This window comes from Zonotrichia albicollis, chromosome Z, assembly GCF_047830755.1.
Source record: "Zonotrichia albicollis isolate bZonAlb1 chromosome Z, bZonAlb1.hap1, whole genome shotgun sequence".
NCBI classification, from domain to species: domain Eukaryota; kingdom Metazoa; phylum Chordata; class Aves; order Passeriformes; family Passerellidae; genus Zonotrichia; species Zonotrichia albicollis.
This window is the reverse complement of record NC_133860.1, coordinates 27,802,322-27,815,499: the sequence shown is the minus strand read 5'-3', so window position 1 is coordinate 27,815,499 and position 13,178 is coordinate 27,802,322. Positions and strand designations below refer to the sequence as shown.

General features: G+C 34.8%; 1 protein-coding gene across 12 annotated transcripts in view; it reads left to right on the top strand.

Moving 5' to 3' along the window:
- Nucleotides 1-13,178, top strand: part of MEF2C (myocyte enhancer factor 2C) — a 134,787-nt gene that overhangs the window by 102,880 nt on the left and 18,729 nt on the right. For 11 of the 12 annotated variants that reach the window (XM_074532560.1, XM_074532558.1, XM_074532556.1 and 8 more), the window contains 2 exons: nucleotides 1,846-2,032; nucleotides 3,194-3,241. In XM_074532560.1, the coding sequence (XP_074388661.1) occupies nucleotides 1,846-2,032; nucleotides 3,194-3,241 (235 nt within the window). The remainder of the gene's footprint in view (nucleotides 1-1,845; nucleotides 2,033-3,193; nucleotides 3,242-13,178) is intronic. The other variant, XM_074532559.1, reaches the window with a different exon arrangement.

Genomic DNA, 13,178 nt, shown 5'->3' with positions numbered 1-13,178 from the left:
AGATTATGCTATGTGACTCTATTTCCAAAGAGCTTAGACCTGAGTCATAAGGGTGCAGATTACATGTAGATTCTTAAATCTGTAGATTAGATGTGGAACATGTGGATTCCCAAAACACCTCGCCTTCCTTTCCTACCTCTACGTAAATCAATCAGCTGTATGAAAAATACAGCCATGGGAGTGCATTTCATCTTCTCAGCAAAAGGAAGGAAATTCCCATGTCCCCCCAGGATGGGGAGCAATGCCAGCAGGTTCATCTACTCAACCACTGTTGCTATGGTCATCTCTCAAAAAAAGGAGAGGGTATCAGAGCTAAATTAACTCTTCAAAATAGTTCAAAGGCATTTGTATAGAGTATACTTAACATGATACCCTGAAAATCTTGCTCTTTGTGCTTAGGCAAAATAATTCCTCTATATTTAGACTAACATTTTCTCTGCCCCTAGAGAGGACCAAGAAAGAAAAAAAAAAAAAAAAAACCAGCCCTAAGAGATAACTGTAATTTGATGGATAGTGCTGTAATACAGAGGGCATAGAGACATGGGTGACACAAGGTCAGGGTGCCTCAGTTGACCGATAAGCAGTTGATATGTCCCGCTCTCCTCCTAGGTCCTTGAAGATATACCAGTACTATCAGCTGCCAACAATAAAATTAAAACCTTTAATTTCCTCCCTTGGAATATGTCTACTTCAAAAAAAAATTTATGTGTTTAAGCTCTTTTTTGAAGTATATAAGATTGTAAATGTTAGAAATCTTGCAAATTGAGGGGTACTTGGCCTGTATTCACATATTGAATATTTAAAATGCTGTCAGGTAATTCTGAAAAAGTTTTTCTGATCAAAAAGGCAAGAAAATAATTTTTAAAGCAAATAAATTAAATGCAGATTTCTAATGTAGTTGTAACTTTTATAGAAATTCAAGCAACTGCTACCCAAGGAACCCCAACCAACAAACTCACAACTAGCCAAGGAAACCTGAATTGAGCTTCCTAGAAGCATAATGAGATATGCATCTCCTCACAACCTCTGTTGTACCACACCTCTGTTAATGTGGTACATTATTTGCCTTTTTGTTTTTTAAAGCATTCTTGCAAAGGGAAGTAGCTCAGCAGAAGGTCTTGCCATTAGGTAGGAAAATAGGATAATGAAAAGGCATCACTAAACACCACCGCCATCCCCCAAAAAATAGCCCACAAAGACTAGTGTGTACCCAAATTTCTTCTAATTGCTAGCTGTCCCTGCAGAGAACTTAATTTTTTTAAGCCCTTTCAAGCTAAGATAGAAACTCATTTTAAAAATTATTTACTGTATTGGTGTCTTTTATGTGACTTGGGATTTGGGATCATTCTGGTTGCTAAAGAAACACAAGCTGAAATTAGAGCCTTGCCTTTTATATTCTATCCCTTCCAATTTTTTTCCATGTAATGAAGTCACCATTGTCATGAAACTTTGATCTTGCAGTAATCTATGACACTAGATTAAGGTGGCAAGTGAACAATTAGGACTTCAAAGAATGAAAGAAATAGAAAATCACGCTGCATGAGACAGAGGTTTGTTTTGAAGAACAAAAAAAAGTAGAAAAAAAGAAAAAATTCTTTCCACCTCTTATGAAATAAATGTGCAAACTTCTTTAAAGGAAGATGGAATCATTGCTTGAAAAATCATATTTAAAAGACTTGGTAATTGTTTTGATACTCTTCTCTTGAGTCTTAGAGGAAGGGGGTAAGGACAAATATTTTAATCACCAAGTACAAAATATTTGAACTAAATATAGAGCAACTGCACTTAAAGGCTGTTTCAGTTTTGTATTATTCTCTTATTTGTTTTCCATTTTTGTTTGTACAGGCTGTTCCACCACCAAACTTTGAGATGCCAGTTTCTATCCCAGTGTCCAGCCACAACAGTTTGGTATACAGTAACCCAGTCAGCTCACTGGGAAACCCCAACCTGTTACCACTGGCTCATCCTTCTTTGCAAAGGAATAGCATGTCTCCTGGTGTGACACATCGGCCTCCAAGTGCAGGTAACACAGGTAGGCTCTGTTCAATCCCATTCCTTCAAATGCTCTGCTCTCAGCTCCTTGGGTCACTTTAAATTGTACCCCAAGAAAAAAGAACTCTCTTTTTAACAGTCACAAGAGCTTGTCCAAAATTGCTGTGTCAAAAAATCAAGAGAAAAAAAAAAAACACCAGCAAAAAGCTCATCAAAACCATAAAAAAAACCAAAACCAAAACAAAACAAAAAAACAAAAAAAAAAACAAAAAAAAAAAAAACAAAAAAAAAAAAAACAACAAAGGAAATCAGTGAAGTCAATAAAGTCAATAAAGGACAGAAGGGCAGACAGCATGCTTTTTCCTAAAAAGACAGCTTATCTACGTAATTCATGCAAGAGCTCATTACAACATAAAGCAGGGAAGAAAATGTAGCCAATGCAAAAAAATTGAAGTAAATCAGTACATTCATTACTTAAATAATCAATCTACATCCTAAATGAAGAATTTATTTTTATTGATTCATTCATAAGCTCCTTGATGGGTTAATGTTAGTTGTGCTCTGTACTTCAGTGCTTTACATAGCAAGGGGTTGTAGTTTGTTCTGGCGATGATGAGAGCTCATCTCTGATGAGGGTAAGTGGGGATTAGGTTGTTTCAATCTGTCTGCCTCCGGCAACATCAAGATCTTTAAGTATACCAGGTTCAAAGAACCATTTGAGGTCTCCAAGTGCTAAGAGAAGTTTTAAAAATCGTTAGTGTGAATGTCTGTGAAAGGCTGAGGAAATTAAAATCTATGTATATGTATTTATTCTGAGTTACATTCTTCTCCAGGAATCTTCAGCCTCTTCCTCCCAGTCCTTTCCTTTTCTGACTAGCATTCAACTAAAGATAGTTTTCAAATGAAGGAGTACTATACATATCTTTTAAACATAATTTTTCACATGCTGTGGAAGCATGAAACTAAAATAAGGAAATTATGGGTACTCTGTATTTTGTTTGTCCTTGAAAGGCAAGTGTCTTATACAGGTAACATTAAACACCATGATTTCATAATTATGGGTCTGATTCAACTGCGTGTTGAAGTCAGAGGAAAGAAATGATGGGTACTACAACAGGGTGATTGAAGGTAGAGAAAGTATTTTGAATGTTTGAGTGTTGTAATTTATTGTGCTCATTTACATTTCATTTCAAACCCCTAGGTGGCCTGATGGGTGGGGACCTTGCAACCGGTGCAGGCACCAGTGCAGGTAAAGAGAGGAGAATTTATATTTGTTTTTCCAAGTGAATAAAGCTCAAACTTTAAAACTCAGAAGCTGAGTACTAAAATAGCTCCCTTTTGGAGAGGGGATAGTAAAAATCCATTAGCAATTTTTAATTCACTCAGCTAGGTTGTGGAGCATTCACTGATATTTGTGCTTCTCTTATTAGTAGAAAGAGACTTGTTTTCCAGCAGCATCAAAAGTCTTGCAACTCAATAAATTCCACAGAAACAAATGGTTGATTTCCTTCACGTTACCCTTTCCATAAAAACTGTTGGGTACATTGCTTTGCCTTGTTCAAAAAACACTCCTGGTGGAGTCAGTGTGAGAAACGTTGATCCTTTTTGCATCCTGGGAAAGTCTGCCATTGACTTGAGTGGAATTGGGGCTTCATTTTATTAATTTAAGCTTGAATAAAGATTTTAATTGTGAGTTGTTCATTGTACCTCAAGGTACTGTGTGTAAACCCTGCTCTTAAGACATCTCTGGTCAGCAAAAATTTCAAACCCCTGCTCTTAAGACCTTCGCTAGTCAGCAAAATGTGCTAGCATTTACTTAAATAATTAGTAATGAACTTCAGCTTTGCCATATGTATCTGCTTAACTGCTTAACTGCTTTGATACACAACAGGTAAAGGATTTTCAAAATACCCAGGCAGAGAAAAAGATAAGCCATTTAGTCCTGCTCCCTTAGAACTACCAAGAACTGTACTCGCTGAGATCTGTGGTATCAAGGCAATGTTGTCAGAGTAGTCCCCTTTGCTCAGTAAACTCAGTGATTTGTTAGCAATATCAGCAATGTTGCATTATGACAAATACAGATTACAAAAGACAATGGCAAAGTTACTTTTTCTGTTTGAGAACATGTATGTTCATTGAAAACAAATGAGTGGTAAAGCATGATATTTTGCTGGAGTAACTGCTCTCAGGGAGAATTGTATGGAGAAATTGTTGGAAGATCCATTTTGTGCACCATAAATCAAAGCTGATATAAATGGCAATTCCAATATTTTCTGTTAAAATCACTTATAAAGAAATTTTTTATATAATGTTTTAGGATTTTTCTCCCTAGTCCTTTCTCAGCCTGAATTAGGGATCTCCACTCCCCTTTTATTTTCACATATAGATGAGTCACAGATATTTGTGTGATGCATTAACAGCACAATTAGAATTGCACAGCCCTGTACCAGAAAGGCAGTTTCTGGTACATATACTAAAGCTTTAGGGAGTCATTTTGTGCTAATTTTAGAGTAGGGAAGGCAGACCATTGAAACTTCACTATAAGTCTCCTCTGTTCTCAAAAAAAAATTGTGACAGAAAATTATAGTTTTGTTCATTGTCCCCTGTTAACTTCTGAAACAGAGCTAAAGAAATATTCATTCTGCAGTGTTAACATTTCATCTTACTTTTAAGCTTGATCAGAACTTCAGGAACAGCAGCAAAGGGATGGACATAGGAATTATCTTCTTATTAAGGGGCTCCCTCTCCTGGCTCAATTAGAAATATCATCACCTCATTACTAGTCTCCCATTCCTTTAAATAGATGCTGAAAAGCAGTTAGTAGAGAAGGCAGTGTGTTATTTTAAAAGAGGGACATACTAAAATAAAAATTCATCTGCATGTGCGTTTCTGTTAATAATCCTTGGTCTTAATAAAATCTGTGTATCACTACACCAGCTGAAAATTTATATTCTTTCTAAATATGTGGGTTTTTGGAAATATATTAAAAACATATTTAAGCATAGGAAGACAATGGTTTGATCAAATAAAAAATTAAGGACGTAATCAAAAATTAAGGACTTGCATTAAGCCCTCAAGCAATGCAATTTTGGAGTAAACAATTTATTTGAGGAGCATATATATAAGGAACATTGCTAAGACTACATCATAAATATTTAATTACAGGAATAGTCTTTGTTCTTTATTGGAAAATAAAAGTTTTAAATGTCATTAAAGAAGTGCTTTCTAAATCTCTTTAAAGTAGAACAATAGGAAGAATTAGATAAAGGGCTGTAGGAGGATGGAACGGTCGCTATAAGGTTCAATCCTCTGTCTTAGTTGTATCATTCTACAATGGCACTATTTTGGACAGTCATCTTTCTTTAAGGTGAAGAATTAACATCAAAAGTTCTCTTTTTTCATCATTTTTCACAAGAAACAAAAACCTGTGTGTTTTCTTCCATCTGGCATCTCAGAAGCTGGTGGCATGATCATGTTTGGTTTCATATTTTTGGCCAAATTAGAACCTTCTGTATTTGCATTTTTCCACAATGTGAAAAAATAGCATATATTCAAAATAATATACTCCAAGGAAAAGAGTCTAAATAGTTTCATTTCTGCCACTATAAAATGAAACTACTTTTTATTACTAGCACCAGACCTCAGTTTGTGCATTACTTCAATAAATTGCACCAAAATAAATTTCATTATTACTGCAATACCAGAAATGGAAAATGATTATTTAAGACAGTATTTAAAGAAGTTTTTTTTTTCATTGGTTTGGATTATTTCAAGTAGTAACCCTGGAATCATCCACAATTTACCTTGGGAGTTAACCTAAGACATAAATATAACTTAGTAAGCTGACAACTTCTTTATTATATTACACAACTAATTACTATGTATAGTATTTTTAAGGTAAACCAAGGTTGTCTCAGATTTGTAAGAGTAAATTTGTTCTCAGCTAAACACTGATTGAGTAGTTTCTATCACATGATAGTAGCAAATGCCTACAAAATTGATCTTCACATTCTGTATCATTGCTAAATTACAAATACAGCAATGTCTTTGGCACTGTTCTCTCAAAACAGAGCCTTTTGATTGAAAGACAGAACAAGCACTTTTTGAACCCTAATAGACATACTCTAAATCCATTTTCATTTACTGCATAACTAATATGAAGGCTAAGTGATGTGTCTACCTGTTTACATAATAGACTACGTGAAGTTCTTTTAATTTTAACAGACTGTAGTCTTTAACAAAACCTCTTAAAGGCAACGTGAACACAAATAAGTGCCTGTGAAGTTTTAGTATGGTCAAATATCTGAACTCAATTTTTTCTTCAGTGGCTTATTCTTTATGTTGAAAGTTTGATAGAAAACTAATTTTTTTCAATAGTTTTAAAGCTTTAAAATAGAACAGTATTGGGGGATGTCTTTCTTTGCATCTCTAGTTTGAACTTTTGATTTTCGAAGTGAGTTCTCCTTTTAGACTGGGTTCTGTTTTTCCTTTGGTATGGCTTTCAGAGAAAGATATTTTGTATTTCGTAATAAAGTTTTCCTTTTAATGGAATGAGCCAATTTAAATCAGCGGCATTTCTATAGACTTAAAACAACTGTAAATAATATAATCAAAGGAAAATTCCCATCTCAATTTTTAAATCCACAACAGGTATAATAAAATATATACCTATTTCAGCTGTTTATTTCTGTATATCTGTAATGTTTGTTTCTCTATTCAGTTTCTGCACTGCCCCCAACTTGACATTAATATTAAACTAAAGGAGGAAGTTATTCAAAAGTTTTTGGGGTTCTACAAATGCTGTCAGAGCACTTGCTGTCTTTCAGTCTAACATCTTCAAACTACCTTTAAATCTGTTATTAAAAAGTGCTAGAAACTGAATAGATCAGCATTGCATTTTGAAAATTTTATCCCATGTTTTTAATAACCAAATCCTATATTTATCTATGAATTTGCAGCAAGTAATTTCCTTCTGGAAATTAGCCACATGTAATTAGCCTCAACAATTGCCTTCTCATCTTCTGAAGGCTGAGGTCCTGAAGTGCCAGCCAGTATCATAATTTTCTAGTGCTTTCATTCTCCTTTTCCTTTCCTAGGTGGTATACTGACTGTGGGTGAATATATTATATATTCTGCTAGTATTTCAAGCCACATGGGAATATGTGTAATAGTAGAAATTTTTAAGTTATATTCCCTCAGGGTAGAGGCAATCTGGACGGTATATCCTCAAAGAGTGGTTTAGTAAAAAGATGTGCACTCTGCCCAATTCAGCTGATCAGCAGTACCAAAACTAAGCAATGATTTCAAAGACATCTAGCTGCATTAAAGACTTTTGGAACTATAAATATAAGTAAACAAACAAATTCCATTTTTTTAAAGAAATTGAAATGTTACATAAATATTCTTCACTCTACCCTGAAATCATGCTTGATATAGTCAAGAGAAGGTGATTCTTAGACTTCAAGTGTGAAATATGTAAATAAATGAGCTTGGAGAATTATTTCTCAAACCACAGTTTATGGGCAGCCTATTAGTAAGACAGTAACTGGCTTTGCCACAGAGAGTGTGATAAATTGTTGTCTGTCCCTTATTACTTGATGAGTGCAATAATCCACAGACTTCTGGCCCAGAGACTAGGCAAAATGTGGTACAGAAGTAAAAAACAGTTCCTGTCCAAGGAATCTCATAGCACAAAAGAAAGGACATAGTCATTCATAACAAACTTTGTGATGCAGTAGAGCCAAATCCAAACAATTAGAATTCAAAAATTGACAGGTTGACTTAAAACCATGGAATGGGATAAGAAACTAAAAATGTGATTGCTCTGGTTTTCCTTCTACTTGTGTTACACCTTTAAGTGTTCCTCTTCCAAAGTTTTTTCCACATAAGAATATATAGCTATTTACCTAGACATGAATACATGGATGGATGGATGGATGGATGGATGGATGGATGGATTGATGGATGGATGGATGGATGGATGGATGGATGGATGGATGGATGGATGGATGGATAGATACTTTTTTCCCTTCATTGTTTTAAGGGAAGTACCTACAGGTAGGAGATTTTGTCAAAGCTAGCAGAACACTAAAACTTTTTGACAAGGTCTAATATATAGTATGAAAGAAATAGTCTTTCTACTGAATTTCATATCTATGTAGGCAGTCAACACATGCCTTTCCATCTCTAATTCCAAGTAACAAATAACACACAGAAGTCATTATCACTGAAACTTTGAGAATAAGCCTGAAAAGCTAGATGCTGCTCTTTGTATAAAAAAAATTCTAAAATCTTGCAGTGAGTGTCATATACAAAGGTTGTCTCTCTTCAGCTAACTCATGTGACTTCTTACCAAAGCGGAGATCAATGCAAGCCCACTCTCAGTAGACTTCAATGAAAATCTGTAAAAATTTGGCCTTTATTAGGCATCTACCTGATGTGTAAGTGTTGAATTAGTAATACATTTAGTTAGTCTCTGTCTCTAATAACAATGTCTCAATATTTGTTTTTTATAAAAAGACAGCTTGAAAGGTTTGGAAAGGAAAAAGCCCTAAGTTCGCATGTAATGAACAGTTGAATGAGTCATACAAACTTGTTCTTTGTAAATGAGATCTTAAAGACAGGCATGGTTGACTTCCTTTATTACAAGAAGCTTCAAATGTTCCTCAAGACTAATTTGTGTTCTTTAGATAAAATCCCTTTCCAAATGAAGTCTCGGGGAATTTTATGCTCTTTTAAAATGAGACAGGGATTTCACTGTTTTTTCTGTCTGCATTCTTACTCACTAAGACACAACTTCTGTTGCACACTGCAGTACATATTCTTGTTCAAATTCATAAAATAGAAGAAGGCATTGTAAGTTAGAAAATGTCTGTATTTCATGCCTGTCCTGAGTCCTGAAAGCTGATGCCTCTTGGAGCTGAACTGGAGAAAGGACTTTGCTGTGACAAAGAAAACAAGAAATGCTTTTTACCTCCTGAAGTTGTGACTGCAGCCCCACACAAAAGTTCCTGTCAGTATTAAGTTAACATGACCCCTGCCCTTTAACTTGTGATCCACCAATTAAGATATTGAATCCAGTGATTCCCTTTGTCTTCCAACCCTCTTACAATTTCATTTTTCCTGTACTAACAGTTGGAGCAGTCTCATAGTAATAGCTAAAGGAGACAGGGATGGGTTAGGTAACTTTTCAAATAAGGCATCCTGTTTATAATTGGAATTATACTTGTCTTGAAATATTTTTCACTGTAAATCAGTTTCCTCAAATGATAATTGATTTCAAGCAGCCCAGAAAGGAAATAATTTGTCATCAACAAATAATTTGTTAAAAGCAGATGATTGACAAAGGGGTCATGGCTTCAAACTGAAACAGGGCAGATTTAGATTAGGCATTCACTAGGAATTATTGACTGAGGATTGTAAGGCTCTGGCACAGGCTGGCCAGAGAGGCTGTGAGTGCCCCATTTCTGGACATGCTCAAGGCCACCCTGGATGGAGTTTTGAGTAACTTCTAGCAAAAGGTGTCCCTGCCCTTAGCAGTGGGTTTTGATCTGAGTATTTTAACGTTTTTTCTAATCCAAGCCATTCTGTGATTCTGTGTCATGATTCCTCAAAAGTCTCTTTCTGGCAGTCAAAAGAGATAAGTTCTCTCTTCTTCCCAGGAATGTATTTTTCTCCTATATATCTTCAGAAAGTAGTATATTTTTCAGCAATATAGTTTTCTCTTTGACATAAGTCACATTTTGGTGTTGCTTTCTTTTTCTCAATTTTCACAATGTTGAAACAACGCATACTAAAAAAAAAAAAAAACTTCTCTTTTTTGCATAAACAGGACTAGAATGGACTAGAGGGACTAAAGAGGACTAGAATTTCAACTACTGTACTTATAAGACCATGGTTAAGTCCTGAAAACATATTTAGGGTAGATGGTTATCTCAGATCTCAGGGGAAGGCCACATGTGAGCTGTTCACATGCTAGGAGATGAGGGCTATACCAGTAAGTCGGAGATCTAAGCAAAATATTTTGGAAAAGCTGTAATGCAAGCTAAGTTTCAGACAACCACCTCATCACTAATAGGAGAGGCACTGACCACTCCTATTAGACTACACATTAGTGTGGAAGACTAGTGCATTCCTAGTGCAGAACATGGACTTAACATTTGCAAATGTCAAGTGAGAGTGAGGAGGAAGCACTATGCAAGGTCAGGGACATTGCACTGTGCTATGTCCTCATGGCAGTGCATACAAGACCAGTGCTAGGGGCAGGACACCTGTTTTACCATGGTAAGAGCCATGATCTCTAATCACTGGGGTTTGGACCTTACAAAACTGTGACAGAAAGAATATATTCCTGTTGCTCATAGAACAGTGCCCATGTGTTTAAACTACAGACATGTAATATTTATAAAACACAAAACTGAAGACCACTGTATAAATAAGTGATTTTTCTCAATGTTCAACTTAGTCACTGTTTTGATTAGCTGAAGCTTCAATCAAAACAAGATAATGCGGAATATAAAGGTTCTGGAAAGAGCATAACTATTGATAAAGGTGTTAGAAATAAATAGTGGAAAGGGAAATAAATTAATCAATACAATCAGAAGTAAAGATATCAGAAACACAGTGTTTCTGCATGAAAGTTGTATGATCTGAGATTCCTGATATGAGATGCCATTAAATAATTATGAAAGCAGATAATAAGATTCTATGATTGGACATTAGATTATAAGCATCCTGGCAATAATAATTGTAGTGCAAGACTGAAAAATCACAAACAGGACCTTAACTTGGATCATCTATTGCTCCATTTCTTCACTGGGGAAAAGAAAAAGAAAAAGAAGAGAAAAGAAGAGAAGAGAAGAGAAGAGAAGAGAAGAGAAGAGAAGAGAAGAGAAGAGAAGAGAAGAGAAGAGAAGAGAAGAGAAGAGAAGAGAAGAGAAGAGAAGAGAAGAGAAGAGAAGAGAAGAGAAGAGAAGAGAAGAGAAGAGAAAGAAAAGAAAAGAAAAGAAAAGAAAAGAAAAGAAAAGAAAAGAAAAGAAAAGAAAAGAAAAGAAAAGAAAAGAAAAGAAAAGAAAAGAAAAGAAAAGAAAAGAAAAGAGAAAAAAGAAAAGAAGGAATAGGGATGATCATCCTTGAAGAAGAAAGCACATTCCCCCTTCTCTAAGTGTATAACTTACCACAGACCCTCATTGTGAATGACAAACACCCCTCTTTCCAAGGATTGCAAGGAGGGAGTCCATGTGATGAAATATCTGCCTGCCACTTGGGAGGACTAATTGCAATTAAAAATTGTTTTGAAGGGTTTCTCAGAGTTGCTTGTGTGGGTAGCCACAGGCTAATTCAAAAAGTCAGGTGCCAGCTTTACTTTTTTTTTTTTAAAGGTATTTTTTTTAAGGTAGAAACATTTAAGTATAGCTCTTATTATAGCAATAAAATATATCCACAGTGTTAGCTTGCCATGCATTTGACTCAGCAGTGAAGTGTTTGCATGAGGTGTGATGCACAAGTTAGTTTTTTGTTCTCATGGTCTTTCCAACACACAGGACAACTGCAGTGCCATCAGAGCCTTTTTCATCTTTTTAAACTTAAAGAGCAAGTTCCCATTGACAGTTATAGAACCTGCATGGCAAGAATGGGTGAGTTAAAGAGAGATGGCTCAGACCTCTGTTAATGTAGAAAACTCTACCGTATATTTATATTATTTCTAAAAGTGGTTAGTTTTAAAACTAACAAAGAGTCATTGAGATAGTTTTCTTCTTATTCTCCTCCCATTCTTCCAAAAGTCTGTGTGTTCTCTGAACTGTCATCCTGTTTCAGCCCTCCCAAAAAAGTAGCTGATAGTTTCACAGGATGTTTGAGAATTCTTCCACATGAAGTTATTTGGTTTTTTAATACCACATCTGTATGAGTTGACTCCCCACAATTCAGTTGAGAAGGTCCATTAGTTGAATGTAGTGGGAATGGGCAGCTATTTAAAAGTGAAGATTTCCTTTTTTTCTGGATGAGAGCAGCAGCAGATTGGTTTTCTTCTCCCATTTGCAGTTAGTAACAGTTGTCTGCTGTGAAATGTGACGAGCATGTATGTATATGAGTAAGAATTTTCTTTTTAAAATTATTTTTAGGTGAGCAACAGTACAACTTCCTAGCATTAATTCTTTGTTGTTGGTATCTTTTTATTTTGGGTAATAAACCATAGCCTGTTTCAGTGCTTATGGAAACAAAAAAAAAAGTAAGAGAGAAAAGGAAATTTTTCATTACCTTTTAATTACTATTAAGAACAATTACCACTCCTTCAGAAAATAGGAAAATAAGCTGAGAAAACAGTAGAAAACTAGATACAAATTTGGCAAAAATTTTTATTGATTCTTTCATACATATGCATATATTTTGAAGTAGAGATAATTTGCAGAATACTTTTCTCTCATGTTTATATATATAATTCTGTATTTAAAATAATTTTTGAGATGCTTGGTGATCAGTCAAAATGTCATATATGTGACATATGCATTTAGTATAACCAAACAGGAAGTAGAAATCCTCCATGAAATCAAATGTATATATTTATCTTGGAAGAAATAAGAAAGTTTTCACAAGTAAAATCATACACTTATTGGAAACTTGAAATGAGCATTAGTATTTATTAAAAATCCTTCAAGAATTTGAAAGTTCATTTTGTGTTAAAATTAATCTCAGGTTCCTAAGAATCTTGTAAATTCTCAGTCAATGTCAGTGAAAAACACTAGAATAAACAAATGAGATATCAAATAAAGGACATACAATTTGTGTATCTTGTTCTTTCTTCCAGTTTAGTTCTTCATAGACTACCATAGAGGATTTTTCATTCAGTATATCTCTATATCTTTGAAATCACAAAAAAAGGGGGGAAAAAGGAACAAGTAGGAACATGACAGTTTCAAATGTTCAAGAAAGTCTCAAAATTTTCCAGTTTTTCAAGACTTCAATACTTTGAATTATTAAAACCATGTTCAAGAATCTTGAGAGATAAGAAAGAGTTACTCTTTTGTCATTTGTGTTGCCTTAACATGTGGAAAGTTTCCTGGCTTAAATGCTCAGTATAAATTTATTGTCCTAACTCTGAGAATATTAAGAATTGCAGCCACTTTGCAACCCCTGTAAACATCAATGACCATCAACTTTAAATGTATTATTGTTACTAATAGGGGATG